Source organism: Microcaecilia unicolor, chromosome 7, assembly GCF_901765095.1.
Source record: "Microcaecilia unicolor chromosome 7, aMicUni1.1, whole genome shotgun sequence".
NCBI lineage: Eukaryota > Metazoa > Chordata > Amphibia > Gymnophiona > Siphonopidae > Microcaecilia > Microcaecilia unicolor.
Window position 1 is genome coordinate 87,605,315 of NC_044037.1, and position 21,050 is coordinate 87,626,364.

The 21,050-nt window shown below is 42.2% G+C and overlaps 1 protein-coding gene across 1 annotated transcript in view; it reads left to right on the forward strand.

The window, feature by feature from the left end:
• The window catches only part of PHKA1 (phosphorylase kinase regulatory subunit alpha 1), a 434,625-nt gene that overhangs the window by 249,884 nt on the left and 163,691 nt on the right, over nt 1–21,050 (forward strand). Inside the window, 1 exon segment of the mRNA XM_030210224.1 lies at nt 6,915–7,012. Coding sequence (XP_030066084.1) covers nt 6,915–7,012 — 98 coding nt within the window.

Below are 21,050 nucleotides of genomic sequence, written 5' to 3' on the forward strand. Positions count from 1 at the left end.
AAATGTAGTAGATTGGTGAGGCAAGGTTTCCCTTCACTAAATGAGACTTTGTCTCATTAGTACATGCTTTTGAATATACTCTGTAATTTTGTTCTTAATAATAGTCTCTACCATTTTGCCCAGCACCGACGTCAGACTCACCGGTCTATAATTTCCCAGATCTCCTCTGGAACCTTTTTTAAAAATCAGCGTTACATTGGCCACCCTCCAATCTTCCGGTACTACGCTCGATTTTAAGGATATATTACATATTACTAACAATAGCTCTGCAAGCTCATTTTTCAGTTCTATCAGTACTCTGGGATGAATACCATCCGGTCCAGGAGATTTGCTACTCTTCAGTTTGTAAAACTGCCCCATTACATCCTCCAGGTTTACAGAGAATTCATTAAGTTTCTCCGACTCGTCAGCTTCGAATACCATTTCCGGCACCGGTATCCCACCCAAATCTTCCTTGGTGAAGACCGAAGCAAATAATTCATTTAATCTCTTCGCTACGGCTTTCTCTTCCCTGATCGCCCCTTTTACTCCTCGGTCATCTAGCGGTCCAACTGATTCTTTTGCTGGCTTCCTGCTTTTAATATACCTAAAAAAAAATTTTTGCTATCAGGCTCATTTTCAAAAGAGAAGAACGCCCATCTTTGAACACTTTGGACACAAATCGGAAGATGGGCGTCCTCCCAGGGTCGCTCAAATCGGTATAATCGAAAGCCGATTTTGGGCGTCCCCAACTGCTTTCCGTCGTGGAGACGACCAAAGTTCACGGAACCGTAACGAAAGCGGGACTTGGGGGTGCCTAACACTTGGGCGTCCTCGACCCATAATGGAAAAAAAGGGCATCTCTGACGAGCACTTGGACGACTTTATCTGGTCCTGTTTTTCTTACGATCAAGCCACAAAAAGGTGCCCAGACTGACCAGATGACCACCGGAGAGAATCGGGGATCACCTCCCCTTACTCCCCCAGTGGTCACTAACCCCCTCCCACCCACAAAAAAACTCTTTAAAAATCTTTTGTGCCAGCCTCTGTGCCAGCCTCAAAAGTCATACTCAGGTCCATCACAGCAGTATGCAGGTCCCTGGAGCAGTTTTAGTGGGTGCAGTGCACTTCAGGCAGGCGGACCCAGGCTCATCCCCCCCACCTGCTACACTCGTGGTAAATGTGAGCCCTCCAAAACCCACCAGAAACCCACTGTACCCACATCTAGGTGCCCCCCTTCACCCGTAAGGGCTGTTGTACTGGTGTACAATTGTGGGTAGTGGGTTTTGGGGGGCTCAGCACACAAGGTAAGGGAGCTATGTACCTGAGAGCAATCTCTGAAGTTCACTGCAGTGCCCCCTAGGGTGCCCGGTTGGTGTCCTGGCATGTCATGGTGACCAATGCACTACGAATGTTAGCTCCTCCCACGACCAATGGGCTTGCATTTGGTCGTTTCTGCGATGGTTGTCCTTGGTTTCCATTATCGCCGAAAATCAGAAACGATCAAGTCTAGGGACGACCATCTCTTAGGATGACCTAAATTTCAAGATTTAGGTGTCCCCGACCGTATTATCGAAACGAAAGATGGACGTCCATCTTGTTTCGATAATAATGGTTTCCCCGTCCCTCCACTGGGACGTTTTGCGAGGACGTCCTCAGCAAAACTTGGGTGGCCCTTTCGATTATGCCCCTCCACATGTTTTTGCCTCCAACGCAATCTTTTTTTCGAAGCCCCTCTTAGCCTTCCTTATCAGCGCTTTGCATTTGACTTGACATTCCTTATGCTGTTTCTTATTATTTTCAGTTGGTTCCTTCTTCCATTTTCTGAAGGATTTTCTTTTAGCTCTAATAGCTTCCTTCACCTCACTTTTTAATTACGCCGGCTGTCATTTGGTCTTCCGTCCTTTTTTAATACGCGGAATATATTTTGGCCTGGGCTTCCAGGATGGTGTTTTTGAACAGCATCCATGCCTGATGTAAATTTTTGACCCTCGCAGTTTTTCCTCTAAGTTTTTTTTTCACCGTCGTCCTCATTTTATCATAGTCTCCTTTTTTAAAGTTAAACGCTAACGTAGCGAAGGGCGACTAAAATTATAGCGGGGTTGGGACGACTTCCCTAAGAAGAAAGACTAAGGAGGCTAGGGCTTTTCAGATTGGAGAAGAGACGGCTGAGGGGATACATGATAGAGGTATATAAAATAATGAGTGGAGTGGAACAGGTGGATGTGTGAAGCGTCTGTTCACGCTTTCCAAAAATACTAGGACTAGGGGGCATGCGATGAAACTACAGTGTAGTAAATTTAAAACAAATCAGAGAAATTTTTCTTCACCGAATGCATAATTAAACTCTGGAATTCGTTGCCGGAGAACGTGGTGAAGGTGGTTAGCTTGGCAGAGTTTAAAAAGGGGTTAGACGGTTTCCTAAAGGACAAGTCCATAAACCACTACTAAATGGACTTGGGAAAAATCCACAATTCCAGGAATGACATGTATAGAATGTTTGTACGTTTGGGAAGCTTGCCTGGTGCCCTTGGCCTGGATTGGCCACTGTCATGGACAGGATGCTGGGCTTGATGGACCCTTGGTCTTTATTTGATTTCCTATGTATACTTCAAAGCTAATATCAAATCCAATCATATTATGATCACTGTTATCAAGCGACCCCAGCACCATTACCTCCCGCACCAGATCATGCGCTCCACTAAGGACTAGGTCTAGAATTTTTCCTTCTCTTGTCGGCTCCTATACCAGCTGCTCCATAAAGCTGTCCTTGATTTCATCAAGATATTTTACCTCCCTAGTGTGCCCCGATGTTACATGTACCCAGTCAATATCGGGATAATTGAAATCACCCATTATTATTGTGTTGCCCAGTTTGTTTGCGTCCCTAATTTCCTTTAACATTTCTGCATCCATCTTCATCCTGGCCTGGCGGATGGTAGTACACTCCTATCACTATCCTTTTCCCCTTTACATATGGAATTTCAATCCACAGTGATTCCAAGAAGTGTTTTGTTTCCTGCAGAATTTTCAATCTATTTGATTCAAGGCTCTCGTTAATATACAATGCTACCCCTCCACCAATTTGATCCACCCTGTCACTATGATATAATTTGTAACCTGGTATGACAGTGTCCCAGTGGTTATCCTCCTTCCTCCAGGTCTCAGAGATGCCTATTATATCTAATTTTTCATTTAGTGCCTGTCTCTTGGGCCCTGCACGTGGAACAGGTAACATTTCAGAAAATGCTACCCTAGAGGATCTGGATTTGAGCTTTCTACCTAAGAGCCTAAATTTGGCTTCCAGAACCTCTCTCCCACATTTTCCTATGTCATTGGTACCCACATGTACCAAGACTAAACTAGATCCTGCAGTGCCTGCTAGATTCTATCTGTTAAAGCTGTGGTACAAAGTTTTTAAAACTAAGTGGAAAAGATTATGGAGATTAGTTGATAAAATTTGCTTTTTATATTTTTATTTTGCCTAACACTAACCTACAATTCCTCCTTTAAACCCCAATCTTTAAGTTCCCAAAGCACAAAGCAAAATAGCGTTCACTTACCAGACATGTCCTCTTCTCTCGGAACTTCTCAGAAAGCTTAAGCAAGACCGCGGAACCATGATTCTGATCATGCTGTACTGACCATGGCGTATATGGTTCCCTCTTCTTATGGAGTTATGCTCCAAAAACCGTGGTGATCAGAGTGTTTTCCTACTCTCATCACACAGAACAAAGGGGTCTGTTCTGCATCCCAACCTCCAGTCTCTGGCTCTCACTGCTTGGATATTGAGAGCTTAGAATGCGCTTCTTTTTCGTCTTTCAGAGGGTGTCTACCTGGTCCTGCTGATTCCATTAAGAAATGCTATTCTTTCAAATGGAGGAGGTTTGCCATCAGGCCCTAGATCCTCTTGCTTGACCTACACAGACCCTGCTTGAATACTTTCTACACCTATCAAAGTCTGGTCTCAAGACCAAATCCGTAAGGGTTCACCTTAGTGCAATTAGTGCTTATCATCAACATGTAGAAGGTAAGCACATCTCTGGACAGCCTCTAGTTGCTTGCTTTTTTTTTTTTTTTTTAAATCAGTGTCATACAAAGCGTAATAAACCATTCTGCACAAAAACCAAACAGGTGATGTATAAAATACAATGAACAGAAAAGAAATGCTTCCAACAGAACATCTCCGAACAAAATACAGCTCAGTATTGACATTTTCAAAGTTATCTCCCCCCTCTCATTAGCATCTTATATTTACATTCACATCTCAATCACACCCATTCTATAACTTCTCCATATAACCATTCAAACCAATCCCTCCCATCACTCCTAACCCGCCCCCCACCCATATGTTAGGAAAAAGGTAAACTACAAACAGCACCCCCTTCCTTCCCTTAGGGGCTCATCATTTCCAGGCACTGCGACCAAAGCAAGGCATATTGTTTATTATCATGTCTCAGAGAGTTGGAATACACCATTTTCTCAAATTTCCCCATTGCTTTCATTTTTGCTGCCCAACATTCAAACATTGTCTGTTTGTATCCAAAACTGCAGAATTGTCTTCTTGACCAATAGTAATGAAACATATATAAAGGGTCTGGGATTATGCTACTTTGCTTTTAGGTGACCAGGCACTTTTAGTTGCTTGCTTTATGAGAAGTTTGCTTTTGTCAAAGCCCCCTATCAGACCTCCACCAGTGTCATGGAATCTCAAAGTCATTCTCACCTTGCTGATGAAAGCTCCTTTTATGCCACCGAATTCCTGCCATCTGAAGTACTTGACCTGGAAGCAAAGTTGAGCACACAAAAAATGACTGCCTGAGGGCGGCCCATGTGCTGGCATTTGATTTCCAGTCTATGTTCCCGTTCAATCTGAAGAGGGCCATATGCTCGCCGAACTGCAAAGTTTGGAGTAGCCAGGTTTCCAGGAAGGTACGCAGATCTCTCTCCAGAATAGACTCAGGGAGGCCGATGAGCCATAAATTATTCCTGCTAGAGCGATTCTCTAGGTAATCCAAGTTCTATTCCAGATCTGCTACCCGCTTCATTAGCTGGGATTGCATCTGTGCTAAAGTCTGGGCTTGGTCCTCCAAATCCCCAGTCTTCTGCAGCTGTGTATCAAGTTCTAAACCGAATGCATCAAGTCATTCATGTGCTTCTTCTGCCCGATCAAATATTTGTTGGAGCTTCTTATCCAAAGCTGCCTTCACCGCTGCAGTGACCTCTGCTGAAATTTCGGAGGTCCATGCAGAGCTAACAGAGGGACTGAGCGGAGAAAGGACTGCCATTTTGCCCTCTGTTGATGGCACCTATCTCAATGTTTTTTTCACCAGTTTAGAGGCCATGGAGAGCTGCTATCAATGCCTACATCTGCTGAGTCGAAGAGAGGATCTTCCCTCAGCTAACCCTTTCATCAGGTGACAGAACAGCCAAGTGTGGAGCAGATTAGTAGCCAATAAGAGCAGGGACACAGAGGAGCTTCGCTATTTAGGTACTGCTCCTTTTCATCGCGTCATGTGACCTCTGATTTAAATTTTTTTAAAAGGGCAGGCTAAAATTAAGTCAGGTAGAAAGTATGAGTACAAACTTATCTTGTGAGCCCTGTGGATACAGAGAAATACCTAAATACTTATTGTTCTTGAATGTGATATACCTTGAGCTACAGATGAAAAAGCATGAGTGAACCCTGCTTTGAGGCATATTTTCAAAGCACTTAGCCTTCCAAAGTTCCATAGAAACCTATGGAACTTTGGGAGGCTAAGTGCTTTGAAAATATGCCTCTTTGTCTCTCTGTGTGAAAAAAATAATCACCAGTGCAATCAACTCTTTACTTTCTAAACCAACATAAGAATCATAAGTGCAGATTGCCTGTTTAGTTAGTTGGGGCAAGGGATAGGGAGGTCATACTACTGACAGTGGGAGAGGAGGGCTAATTCAGTGCAGTACCTGGTCATTTATGGAGGCACTTCCTCTCCATGCTCCCATCCCCAACCTATGTCTATGATAAAAATTATTTAAAGATGGTATTGCTTGTGAGTTTTAGAGGCTGTATTGGTGCCTTCTTGACCCACTGTCAAATTTGAAGGAAGAGACTTTTGAGCTATCAATAGAAAAGAATATTTAAAACAACAGGTCATGAGATGAGGTTCATAGAATGTAATACCACTTTGTATTCTACTTTACCATTTATGCACCTTAATGCAATACCACTTGTATTTCTCTATCCGGAAATGGCGATCGCCATTACAGCATAATATAAGCCACATTGAGCCTGCAAATTGGTGGGAAAATGTGGGCTACAAATGCAACAAATAATAATGTAGATTCAGGAACAACATTAGAAAACCTGTCTTCATGAAAGCGGTGATGAATGCATAAAATGACCTCCCACTGGAATCTGTAGAAGCCAAAGTAGTAACGGAATTTGAAAAGGCGTGACATAAGCACAGAGGGTCTGTAGTGATGAATAATGAACAATTAAAGCTACAATTCAACTGTATTGCAACAGGCAAGTTGACAGACTAGGCATACCTTATGGTCCCAAACAGCCCTTTAATTCTTTGTTTTTGTGAAAGCTCAAATACACCATAATCTTAGAATAATTGTGCTGATCGATAAGGGCAATCATAACTTGCAATTTAGGACTAATACAGCTACAGTATTAGGTATTCCCCTCTTCAGTCTTTGAATAAAAATTTGTTCCATCAACTCCATTTCACATTTGCAGAGTTTTGCTTTGTCTTACTGTCTTCCTAGTATGCAACATGATTTATTAACTGGTGTAAATGTGTGTGGGTACTTTTTCTGGGGTAACTTTCAAAATGAAAGTACATGTATACTTTGAAAATCCTGCAAAGACCATTGCAGGCTTTAAATGTTAAAAAAAAAAACCCAAACCCTACCCCCTATTATATAAATTTCTGGGTTTCTTGCAGATGTGCAACTTTATCTTCCTACAAAACTATTTCAGGCTTCCCAGCCATCACTTCATTTATTGGACTCTGCAGAGCAACACTTACACCCAGATATCAAGGTAAAAAAACAACAGTTTTTACTTTTTTGCCCTGAATCTTGCCTTTGGCGTTTCACATAATGAATGGTACTCCCCAATAAGGAATCAAGCTACAGATAGCTTATAAATGGCATAGGTATCCTTATACTATCATTGATGGTTAGACATTTTCTACCTCTTTGAAGAGGATTTAAAAAGCTAAGAGGCAAGGGCAAAGTCATTGTGAATATTAACATAGGCCTTTCTTCACAGAAACAGTATTGCCACTGTTGAAATAGCAACTGTATTTCAGTTTTATGTTCCTTCATAGAAAAGATTTTATTTTTCTGGTCATGCTCATTTCATGAGTAGAAAAATAGTTATGTTAGGATGTTTCTTTATTTTTAATTGTATTTTTATCTGCAATATAGTGAATTCAGCAAAAATAAATGCATCACAAACAGTCCCTTTCAACCTAATGCATACAGTGACTCCCAATTGTATATACAATCTTACATCCTATGAATTGATGGACCATGTAATCCATTTATATTTCCATTCTCCAATGTTTTGTACAGATTTTCTCGGATCTTTTGACAGCCAGTAAATAAACTTTTCCCATACTAAGATAAAGGACTATACCCTCTGGGGTTTGGAGACCCAGATATCCAGAAATTACATTTAAAACATTAGCAACTTGAAGAATAGTTACAGTGTCAAATCTAATGCATGCATGCTAGTCCAGTGTATTAAAACTGCTTTCCAATCGTGTCTGTCTTGTCATGCACACCAGATGAATCCAGAACTTATGGGGTTGAGCCCATCTACCAGCAGGTGAAGATAGAGAGTACTAAATTGTGCTGTGCCTTAATATTGATTACATTTGATATACAGTTTCTCTTGTGGTCAAAGCAAAACGGTTTGCAATGAAATTAAAACAATTAAAAACAACAAACATAAAGATGCGAGGAACTCCATAATTGATAGTAAAGCTCAGATGCTCAAGACCAAACAGTCAACACAAACATTCTCCGATTTAGTCAATCACAAACATTACTAATAACAACATCGAATACAACTATGCTGTCATCAGCGTTCAATCATCAGCTATTTCTATTTTCATCAGCTATTTTCTCCCGTTGCAGAGATCAGTCAGAAAAGCAAAAGACACTCTGAGGCCAAATAAAAGCACCAATTCATTATCCAAAGGCCAAATTAAAAAGATAGGTTTTTAAGAATGCTCAGAAAAATTTATATGAATCCTCCAATCTAAAATTTTGAGGAAGAGAGTTCCAGAGGACAGGAACAAAGAAGAAAAATGTTAAAGAACAAAGTGTACAGGATGATGTATAGGGAACAACCTGAGTTGCTAAATAGGAGGGAGTAGCTGTATGCAAAACTTTATATGTCCTTTACAAGAATCTTGAATTTAATCCGATATTCAATTGGAAGCAGTTCAGGTGTTGCAACAATGAAGAGATATGATCATGTCGTTTTGAATTGCATATAATAAATGCTGTGGTGTTCTGGAGGATTTGAAGATATTTAATATTGGCCCTAGTAATACCTGCATAAATAGAGTTACAATAATCATAGCGGAATTTATGTAAGTGTAACACAGAGATGAGAATGAAACTGAATCCAGAATATTACGAACTGCTCTGAGTTGACAAAGAAAGAAAAAAACCTGATTTCAGAACTTGGGATATTTGAGGTGTGAAAGATAATAGAACCTTGTGCAGCTGAGACAGTTCAGTATTCTTCTATCTCCAGCAGATGGTAGATGGTCGCTGTGCAGTTCCTGGTTTAGTCTGTACATTTAACTTCTAAACTGGTTGATGACTGGTTTATCAGAAGTTATGGGGTTAGGATGGGCAAATTTCTGTGGAGAAGAGATTCTGATATTACAGTATAATTGGTCCTTCGAGGGTATACCTGGTGGTGCTGAGTCCCTCCCCCAAGGCTCTCCATTTCTTCTTCTGCCTTCTTTATTAAAGATAGCACTTGCTGACAGAAGAGCAGTGACAGAAAGAATTGAGGCTGTCTTTGAAGTATTGGTAAGAGCTGTATTTACCCTGGTGGATAGGATTTCTGCGTGCTGTGAATATTTCTCTGTCTGCAGCGGATAGTGACAGTTGGTCTGTGCAGTTCCTGATCCATTTGGAGAACTGGGTGTCAGTTGAACAGAGGAGTACCTCACTTAAGGTTTTAAGCTCCAGGCTGTGATACTTGATTCTAGCTTTAAAGTCGCCAAGGATATTATATTCTCTTTCTGGTGAAGATATTAAGGTGTTTGGACAACTAGGTGGGTCCTTATATAAAACCATAATTAAAGGGAAGCACAGCATTCAGGGACCTCCATGGTAGAGACATTTGAATCTTTGTTTAAACAACCTTTCTTTTTTCTTTAGTCTCTCTCGTTTCAGGCAGCTATATGCAGTGGCTCTAGATCAGAAGTTTTCAACTCAGTCCTCAGGACACACTGCCAGTCGGGGTTTTCATGGGATATCCTGACTGGCTGAGTGTGCCCTGAGGACTGGATTGAAAACCTCTGCTCTAGGTCGAGTCCTCCTGTGTTGGGTCCAACATGCCCTAGATGGGGTCATGCTGACCTTCCTGCAGATAACATTATGCAGAGGAGAGTGGACTTTTACCTACCTTCGCAGGACCTCAGCACCTGGACAGGTTAACTGCTGACGAGTCTTGCATGATGGAGGTAAGTGATGCTAGGAGCTCTTTTGCTTAGATCCTCTATACTGCATGTTCAGGATTAGTTCAAGGCAGGGTCTCAATGTTTCGGCCATGCCTCTCGGGAGCATCTATGCAAAGTGATAAATATGATAATCTCAAACAATTTGTGTAGTATATCTTCTGCAAGAGTTAACTATCTTTTGAAGAAGTCCTGGAATTTTAAGGACCAAATTTAGAGGCTGGCTGGAAGTACTTATGGGAAATCCTTCCTCACCTCAGGTGTTTCCTTCTGGTGCTTGTCATTATTGGTCTGAATTCAGAGGCCAAGAGCAATACTATTCCAGTAACTCCTTTCTTTCTCAAGAAGGTAGGTTTGGCTGGAGTGGACACCTCCTAGTTGCAAACTGCTGTGTTTTAGCTGTGTTCCTTTATTAAAAAATGAGCTTGCACTATGCTCAGGTTGAGTAAGCAGAAGATCAGAAAGACTCTGTGTGTGCTGAATGTCTCTGTAACCTGGCCCGTGGTTCCTCACAGTCTGTAGAGTCGGCTGTCATTATATTCAAGTTCTGCTTCTATCTGCGCCTCACAGCTTGCTGAAATGCTTTGTGGTTCTCCCATAGAAACTACAGGCTCAGCAGCAATTTTAGGTGCATGTAAAACCTCTGATGTTTGAGCTGCCTTCTTTTCAACATGCTGACTCTTTGGGATTGCCTTCTGTGGAGGGCGTTTGTTGTAATTTCTCTCCAGATTTTATTTTGTCACTCCAAGCTTATTTGCTGAAGAGAAATCAGCTTCAGACCACATACCTGCCTCTCCAAGGTCTCTCTGACACAGTGCCTCCAAAAGGATCTGGTTTGGAACAGCTTGAAGTTTTGGAACAGAGTCCTTACATTGATCCTGAGGTCTTTCGGTATCTTAAGAAAGACGAACTCCCACTCTTAATTCTCCTGATTCAGGTCTTAAAGTGGGCAGGGCTATGTCTAAATTGTATTCTCTGCTTCTGGCTGAGAAAAAGAAACTTCTGCAGCTGAAGGTAGAATCTTTATTCACTTCATTCATTAAGAAGACTACAGTAGTTGCGGAAGGGAAGGGAAATGGGACTTGATATACCGTTTTTCTGTGGTACATTCAAAAGCGGTTTACATAGAATATACAGGTACTTATTTGTACCTGGGGCAGTAGAGGGTTGTGACTTGCCCAGAGTCACAAGGAGCTGCAGTGGGAATCAAACTCAGTTCTCCAGGATTGAAGTCCGCTGCACTAACCACTAGGCTACTCCTCCACGATGTATTAGTTTGAAGGAGCTTAAAGTGGAGGCCTCATTTAAACATTCCTTTGAAGTGAATGCCCTAGGGCTTCAAACAGTTCTTGCTCATATGTGGCAAAAGTCTTATCTTCATTGAATTCAGAGGACCCAGGATTCAGGCCAAGGTGAGGATCCAGATTTGTCTCGGGTCAGCTGTCCTGTTTGGAAAAAGGTCTTGCTTATTGGCCCATGGCCTTTATGATCTCATAAGAGTCCTTGCTGGAGGTATAGTCCTCTCTGTAACTAATTACACTGGTCTACAAAAAAAAACTTTTTTTCTGTAACAAGAACAAAACATACATTTTCTGGAAGATAATTCTTCCCTGAATCCAGATCTCATTTCAGAATTTCTGTATCAGCCTCAGTTTTCATGTGATAATGGTTTTTGTAAATGCTTGTGTCGGCGTATGTAGCTATTATATGTAACTGGCAAAATGACATGCTTCTGCTACAAGAGTTCTAAAAAAAACTGTGTCAGTTCACAAAAAAATCAAAGATATAAGCAACATAAGAGTAAAAGACCAGTAAAAGATCATTACAAAAGACCATGTCACCTTCCTTGGAGAAATATTCAGAAAAAATAGCATGTCGGTCACGAAAAACACTCACTTTCGTATCGCAAAAAAGAAGATTCCATCCTTTTAATCTCGAACCTAAAAGCTCAGCCTGTTGCTTTGACAAATTTAAATCACGAACAAGATCGTTGAGATCCCCTTGTGTCAAAAAGTGGGGTACATTTGATTCACAGAGGTCCTGAAATGATGGGTCGGTATGCATATCCCCTTCTCTGTCTTCTGCATGTTCGTCACTGTATTCATCTTCACTCACTATCAAATTCTCAGGAGGCACTGGTACTGGCAATTCTTCACTGTGACATACAGGTCTTATAGCAGATGGTAAGTTAGGATATTGCACAGTTTTCCTTGTTTTCGAGGTGATTCCTGCTATTTTTGTCAGACAGAAATAACAGTCTGTTGTGTGATCCTTTGGTTCCCTCCAAATCATGGGAACAGCAAAGGGCATGCGACGTCTTCCTTTTAACCAGCCTGTCAGGAGTGTAACACACATCAAACAGCAAATGTGGGGAGCCCATTTGCGGTCCTGTTCACCAACCTTACACCCGAAATATAGTTCATAGCACTTTTTTACAAGAGGATTAAGTGTTCGTTTTTGCGATTTCAGAGTAAACTCTCCACAGAAATCAAGTACGCTAGCGTTTAACTATAGAAAAGGTGATTACGACAAAATGAGAAAAATGGTGAAAAAAAGACTGAAAGGAGCAGCTCGCAGAGTAAAAAACTTGCATCAGGCGTGGATGCTGTTTAAAAACACCATCCTGGAGGTTCAGGACAAATATATTCCACGTATTAGAAAAAAGGGAAAAAAGACTAAACGTCAGCCGGCGTGGCTAAACAGTAAGATAAAGGAAATCATTAGAGCCAAAAAACAATCCTTCAGAAAGTGGAGAAGAGAACCAACTGAAAGTAACAGGATAGATCATAAGGAATGCCAAGCCAAATGCAAAGCGGAGATAAGGAGGGCAAAAAAGGACTTTGAGAAGAAATTAGCGTTGGAAGCAAAAATACATAGTAAAAATTTTTTTAGATACATTAAAAGCAGGAAACCGGCCAAACAGTCGGTTGGGCCGCTGGACGAAAATGGTGTTAAAGGGGCGATCAAGGAGGACAAAGCCGTAGCGGAGAAATTAAATGAATTCTTTGCTTCGGTCTTCACCGAGGAGGATTTGGGGGGGACACCGGTGCCGGAAAGAATATTTGAAGCGGGGGAGTCGGAGAAACTAAACAAATTCTCTGTAACCTTGGAGGATGTAATGGGTCAGTTCAGCAAGCTGAAGAGTAGTAAATCACCGGGACCTGATGGTATTCATCCCAGAGTATTAATAGAACTAAAAAATGAACTTGCGGAGCTACTGTTAGAAATATGCAATCTGTCCCTAAAATCGAGTGTAGTACCGGAAGACTGGAGGGTAGCCAATGTTACTCCGATTTTTAAGAAGGGTTCCAGAGGAGATCCGGGAAATTATAGACCGGTGAGTCTGACGTCGGTGCCGGGCAAGATGGTGGAGGCTATTATTAAGAATAAAATTGCAGAGCATATACAAAAACATGGACTGATGAGACAAAGTCAGCACGGATTTAGTGAAGGGAAGTCTTGCCTCACCAATCTAATGCATTTTTTTGAGGGGGTAAGCAAACATGTGGACAATGGGGAGCCGGTTGATATTGTATATCTGGATTTTCAGAAGGCGTTTGACAAAGTGCCGCACGAAAGACTCCTGAAGAAATTGCAGAGTCATGGAATCGGAGGTAGGGTATTATTATGGATTAAGAACTGGTTGAAAGATAGGAAGCAGAGAGTAGGATTGCGTGGCCAGTATTCTCAGTGGAGGAGGGTAGTTAGTGGGGTCCCGCAGGGGTCTGTGCTGGGTCCGTTGCTTTTTAATGTATTTATAAATGACCTAGAGATGGGAATAACTAGTGAGGTAATTAAATTCGCCGATGACACAAAATTATTCAGGGTCGTCAAGTCGCAGGAGGAATGTGAACGATTACAGGAGGATCTTGCGAGACTGGGAGAATGGGCGTGCAAGTGGCAGATGAAGTTCAATGTTGACAAGTGCAAAGTGATGCATGTGGGTAAGAGGAACCCGAATTATAGCTACGTCTTGCAAGGTTCCGCGTTAGGAGTTACGGATCAAGAAAGGGATCTGGGTGTCGTCGTCGATGATACGCTGAAACCTTCTGCTCAGTGTGCTGCTGCGGCTAGGAAAGCAAATAGAATGTTGGGTGTTATTAGGAAGGGTATGGAGTCCAGGTGTGCGGATGTTATAATGCCGTTGTATCGCTCCATGGTGCGACTGCACCTGGAGTATTGTGTTCAGTACTGGTCTCCGTATCTCAAAAAAGATATAGTAGAATTGGAAAAGGTACAGCGAAGGGCGACGAAAATGATAGTGGGGATGGGACGACTTTCCTATGAAGAGAGGCTGAGAAGGCTAGGGCTTTTCAGCTTGGAGAAGAGACGGCTGAGGGGAGATATGATAGAAGTGTATAAAATAATGAGTGGAATGGATCGGGTGGATGTGAAGCGACTGTTCACGCTATCCAAAAATAATAGGACTAGAGGGCATGAGTTGAAGCTACAGTGTGGTAAATTTAAAACGAATCGGAGAAAATTTTTCTTCACCCAACGTGTAATTAGACTCTGGAATTCGTTGCCGGAGAACGTGGTACGGGCGGTTAGCTTGACGGAGTTTAAAAAGGGGTTAGATAGATTCCTAAAGGACAAGTCCATAGACCGCTATTAAATGGACTTGGAAAAATTCCGCATTTTTAGGTATAACTTGTCTGGAATGTTTTTACGTTTGGGGAGCGTGCCAGGTGCCCTTGACCTGGATTGGCCACTGTCGGTGACAGGATGCTGGGCTAGATGGACCTTTGGTCTTTCCCAGTATGGCACTACTTATGTACTTATGTACTAGATATAACAAAAAGAATTTGGGCTATTTGCACAGGTACGAGACATTTCTTCTGAAATGACACAAAACACAAATCTTCACAAACGTAGAACTACAAGCAGTCACTTCCAACAGCAATTGTTGACTGAACTCTCAATGCTGAGATACAGGTGGCAACTGACGCAACAGAACGTGTTTGAGCATGACTCATGGGCAATGTTGCCAAACCTCCCTTATTTCCTGGTGGTGGCTTTCTAAACTAAGGGTTTTGTATTGTAATTCCTAGTATATTTCAATTGTTTTTCCAACAATTACAACTGCTGAATTAAATTAATCCACAGCAGCAGGGCTGCCGAGAAACTTGGCCGGGCCCGGGATAAGGCCGCCTCGCCCCCGCCGCAGCCCCACCCCCGAGGTCGCTGCTCCCCTCCCCCCTCCGAGGTCACCGCTGCTGCTGCTGCTCCCCCGAGGGTGGGATACAGGGAGGGAAGGAGACCCAAAGGGAGGAGTTCCGCCTCACAGGGAGGTGAGAGGGAGAGTCGCACCGCGCGGTGATTTAAATACAGGGGGCCGGCCCGGTGGCAGACTGTCAGAGGGCGGGTGGGACTGGCACCGGGCACCCCTTGAAGGCTCGGGCCCTGGGGATTTTGTCCCCCGCCCCCCCCCCCCTCTCGGCGGCCCTGCACAGCAGGGTACCAAAATGCAGTGTTTTCAAGGATTTTTATAAAAAGGGTAGCGTGTCACAAGAAAACTGAGCCCAATAGGCAAAAACTGATCTCATTTTTGAATTCAGCACCCATGACTTAGCTAAGAACACCATTCACATTCTTTGTAACAAAAATGCCGTTTACCAGTGTTATCAGTTTTTCTGGCTGAAAAATTGATTGACAATGGTAGCATTTAAGTCTTGTCTGAAGTAAACTTCTGTTAAGAGTACCTTTCTTCTTGGTGTTGAGCTTGATAAGATTGTTACAAACTTCAGAGAGGCTAGGCTTCATAGATTTTTTGAGAACAAACATGAGGGGCACAGTTAGTAGACAAAAAATTAGACACATATTTATGTGGCATATTTTCAAAGCACTTAGCCTTCCAAAGTTTCATAGGTTTCTATGGAATTTTGGAAGGCTAAGTGCTTTGAAAATATGCCTCATAGTATTATAGTAGATATCCTTGAGCACTATTGGCCCAGTCGTTCTAATTATGTCCAGTGGCCATGTTTTTAAACAAGGCAATCCTCCTTTTGTCATGACAGCCAGTCAGGCTCTCAGGGATCTTTCCCTTTGTTTGCACTAGATGAGTCCAGCTACCCGCCCTTGTTTGTTTCTCCATATCATTAAAGCTGAGTTTTTATTTTTGCTAACTTCTTGTTTCTCTTATAGAGCAAATGCTTTTATATGATGTCAGCATTAGTTCAGCAATTGTTTTCTACTGATCTGTTATCTAATACTGAATTCTCAGCTGCACAGGGTTCTATTAAGGCACACAAAACAGGAAAACAAAATCTTCCACAAACAGTTGAAGGAAATCCACAAGGGTGGAAGAAGCCAACCACAATCTTCAAAGTGATCAAAAACACGTTTATTTGCTAACAAACTGAACCCAACATGGGCTGTCTTTTGGCACCCAAGCCTTCTTCAGGGGTTCTTAAAATATAAAAAAAATAAAACTAATTAAAACCAATGAATATAACAAAATCATTAAAATATGAAATGGAACGGAGGATAAAAATGTGATGTATATGATAATAGAGAAACAAATACAGCATTTAAAATGAGAAATGAAACATAAATTTATATATACAAAAACTAACATACCTTATAAAGTTAGCAAAGTGATCATAAATATAGATACTAAATTAAAACATCAACACTAAGGAGCTAAAACAGAAATATATATATATAAACATTGTTTTTAATTAGTTTTATTCTTTTTATGTTTTAAGAACCCCTGAAGAAGGCTTCAGTCTGTCAGCAAATAAACGTGTTTTTGATCACTTTGAAGATTGTGGTTGGCTTCTTCCATCCTTGTGGATTTTCTATTAAGGCACAACACAATTTTGTACTCTCTGTCTCCACCCTCTGATAATGGACAAAGACCCACAAGTTCTGACTCATTGGGTGTGACTAAGGGAAAGATCATCAGCAGGCAAGATCTAATTTCTCCTTTTCTTCCTTCAGCATATCTTGTGCAATTTTTTCTCCCAAGTAAAAAGGGGATGTGTTATTTCTATGTAAGAGTTCTCTGATTTGTTGCTAAACTTGCGTCAACTTAGTGCATTATGTAAATTATGTACCAAAGTGCCAGGTTTCTCCCCACATTTAAACACACATTGGTATCTGTACTGATCAGTGAACGGGTCATGCAAAATGTTGTGCATTTGTTTTATACATCATATTGATTAACTTCCACTAAATTATTCCACTAAATTAGAATGCAGCTTGTTATTCCAGTATGTAATTATATTATCTAATCCTGAAGCCTGTTTGTTTTTCCACTTTCATCTTATATCAAAATGGCTTATTTCCTTTTTAGTACATTAAAATATTTTTCAAGGACAAATCATAAAACTCATGTTTTGTCTTTTAGTTCAGTAGACAGTATATAATGTCTCACTTGTAAGAACACAAGAAGTGTCTATGTGGAGTATCTGTTTTTCCATGTAATTGTTAGAGTGGTATTACTTCTTTTCGGCTTCCAGAAGGAGGTCTTGAATTGTTTAATACTCAATCCTGCCCAAGTGATATAGGAGACAATTTTATATCCAGTTGCATAAATGAATGCTGCTGTTATACATAGAGGCGTATTTTCAAAGCACTTAGACTTACAAAGTTCCATAGTAACCTATGGAACTTTGTAAGTCTAAGTGCTTTGAAAATGATCCCCATAGAAAACTAACAAAAATATATATAGGAGAATGTATCTAGAAACACTTATAAATTGCAAACGAGGTAGAGTCTCATACCACTTTGCACGGCTCCTTCTCACATCACTCCCGTGGTGAATCTGTGCTCGTGCGCTAAACTTTAATCACTGACTCAAACCTCCTCCATCCTATGTTACAATTGTTCGCAATTCACTTGTCATACTATGCTGTTCACTCCTGTACATAGATATATTCCAAAGACACTTAGCTTAACGAGCTGGTGTGCTCCACTTTCCAAACTGGTGTGCCTGGGGTACAACCTCTAGCTGAGCTCCACCACCCCTACTCACCAAACTGGCCATTGTCTTGACCTCGTCCTCTCCTCTACCTGCTTACCCTCCAATTTATGCACCTCTGCTCTTCCTCTCTCAGATCATCACCTGATCACCTTCACACTTCATCACCCTCCCCCTCAGTCCCGCCCAACACTAACCACTACTTTCAGGAATCTCCAGGCTGTCGACCCTCCCACCTTATCCTCTTGTATCTCTAATCTCCTCCCTTCCATCATGTCCTCCGAGTCTGTCAACAAGGCTGTCTCTGCTTACAATGCCACTCTCTCCACTGCTCTGGACACACTTGCACATCCATCTCCTGTCCCACAAGGCGTACTAATCCCCAACCCTGGCTGACCCCTTGCATCCGATACCTTCGCTCCTGCGCCCGATCTGCCGAATGCCTCTGGAGGAAATCTCGCACCCATACCGACTTCATTCATTACAAATTCATGCTATCCTCCTTCTAGTCCTCCCTATTCCTTGCCAAACAGGACTGTTACACCCAATTGACTAATTCTCTCGGCTCCAACCCTCGTCGTCTCTTCACCACCCTTAACTCCCTCCTCAAAGTGCCCTCTGCTCCCATGCCTCCCTCACTCTCACCTCAATCACTAGCTGACTACTTCCGTGACAAAGTGCAGAAGATCAACCTCAAATTCACTACCAAGCCACCTCCTCCTCTTCACCCTTTAACACACTCCCTCAACCAACCAACCCAGGCCTCCTTCTCCTCTTTTTCTGATATCACCGAGGAGGAAACCGCCCACCTTCTTTCCTCCTCGAAATGCACCATCTGCTCCTCTGATCCCATCCCCACCAACTTACTAAACACCATCTCTCCTTCTGTCACCCCCCCCATCTGTCATATCCTCAACCCCTCTCTCCACTGCAACAGTCCCTGACGCCTTCAAGCATGCTGTAGTCACACCACTTCTCAAAAAACCATCACTACACCCTACCTGTCCTTCCAACTACCGCCCCATCTCCCTCCTATCCTTCCTCTCCAAGATACTTGAATGCGACGTTCACAGCCGCTGCCTTGATTTTCTCTCCTCTCATGCCATCCTTGATCCGCTTCAATCCTGTTTTCGCCCACTACACTCGACAGAAACGGCACTCACTAAAGTCTGTAATGACTTGTTCCTTGCCAAATCCAAAGGTCACTACTCCATCCTCATCCTCCTCGACCTATCCACCGCTTTTGACACTGTCAATCATAATTTACTTCTTGCTGCACTATCCTCATTTGGTTTCCAGGGCTCTGTCCTCTCCTGGTTCTCCTCTTATCCCTCCCACCGTACCTTCAGAGTACATTCTCATGGATTTTCCTCCACCCCCATCCTGCTCTCTGTTGGAGTTCCTCAGGGATCTGTCCTTGGACCCCTTCTTTTTTCAATCTACACCTCTTCCCTGGGCTCGCTGATCTCATCTCATGGTTTCCAATACCATCTTTATGCTGACGACACCCAGCTTTACCTCTCCACACCAGAAATCACTGCGGAAACCCAGGCCAAAGTATCGGCCTGCTTATCTGACATTGCTGCCTGGATGTCCAACCGCCACCTGAAACTGAACATGGCCAAGACCGAGCTCATTGTCTTTCCACCCAAACTCACTTCTCCTCTCCCTCCACTCTCTATTTCACTCGACAACACCCTGATCCTCCCCATCTCATCTGCCCGCAACCTCGGAGTCATCTTTGACTCCTCCCTCTCCTTCTCTGCCCATATCCAGCAGACAGCCAAGACCTGTCGCTTCTTTCTCTATAACATCAGCAAAATTCGCCCCTTCCTCTCCGAGCACACCACCTGAACTCTCATCCACTCTCTCATCACCTCTCACCTTGACTACTGCAACCTACTCCTTACTGGCCTCCCACTTAACCATCTATCCCCCCTTCAATCCGTTCAGAACTCTGCTGCCCATCTTATCTTCCGCCTAGACCGATATGCTCATATCACCCCTCTCCTCAAGTCACTTCACTGGCTTCCAATCAGGTACCGCATACAGTTCAAGCTTCTTCTACTAACCTACAAATGCACTCAATCTGCAGCCTCTCATTACCTCTCTACCCTCATCTCCCCTTACGCTCCTACCCGTAATCTCCGCTCACAGGACAAATCCCTCCTCTCAGTACCCTTCTCCACCACCGCCAACTCCAGGCTCCACCCTTTCTGCCTCACCTCACCCTATGCTTGGAATAAACTCCCTGAGCCCATACGCCAAGCCCCCTCCCTGCCCATCTTCAAATCCTTGCTCAAAGCCCACCTCTTCAATGTCGCTTTCGGCACCTAACCATTGTACCTCTATCCAGGAAATCTAGACTGCCCCCAATTTGATTGACTGCACTTTTTTGTCCTTTAGATTGTAAGCTCCTTTGATCAGGGACTGTCCTTCTTTGTTAGATTGTACAGCGCTGCATTACCCTGGTAGCACTTTAGAAATGTTAAATAGTAGTAGTAGTAGTAGTAATAAGTGTTTCTAGATACATTCTCCTATATATATTTTTGTTAGTTTGAACAGTAATATTGGAGAAAGTAAAAGCCGTTTATTTTTGACAGTTATACATAGAAAAAGCAGTAATTTTGTAAAGGGAAAGTGCAAGTGTATTTTCCCTTATAAAATTGCTGCATATATATGCAATATGCACCAAAAATCATAATGCATGTATGTAAATCTGCTCTAGAGCAGACATAAATATGTCAAGTGAAACGTTTTTTGATAAAGTTTGAAGCATTACAATTGGAAATCATAATAATCATTATATGAAAGTTTGAAGGAAGGTTTTTTTTAAGCAATGATTATAAGCTAAGAAGCACAGAGGAAGCCAAGCTGCTCTCTGAGGGGGTCTTTTACTAAGCCATGGTAGAAATCAGCTGGCGGTAAACGCCGAGACACCCATTATATTCCTATGGGCATTTCTGTGTTTACCGCAAGCTAAAAACACTGCCGCAGCTTAGTAAAAGACCTCCTGAGGCTTTTTGCTTCCTATTAGTTTAATTCTTTTTTTGGATTTGAACCTTCTAAGTAGTGAGGCAAGTGTTCAGTGGAGTATATTTTGATTTTTGCTGGTTTTATTTGTATACTTTTGCATTTTTAAAAGTAAACTTAAATAAAACTGAAACTCCACCCAGCTCTGCATGCAGAAACCACCCACGTTAATTGCATAGAAAATAGTTGAAGGCATTTATGGGAGCCTTTGGTGTTACTGTTTAGTCCATACCAAAGTATCATATCTGGTGAGATTTGATCTGTATCATGGTGTTTGGGATCTTGTTTATAGCTGGGACAGAAGGGATTTAGGAAAGTGCACATAAGAAGTGAGTATTTTTGACATCAGCCAATTTGTGTATGTTGCTTTGATAATTGAATTTTCTTTATTTTATTGATATTAGCCTGGTTTT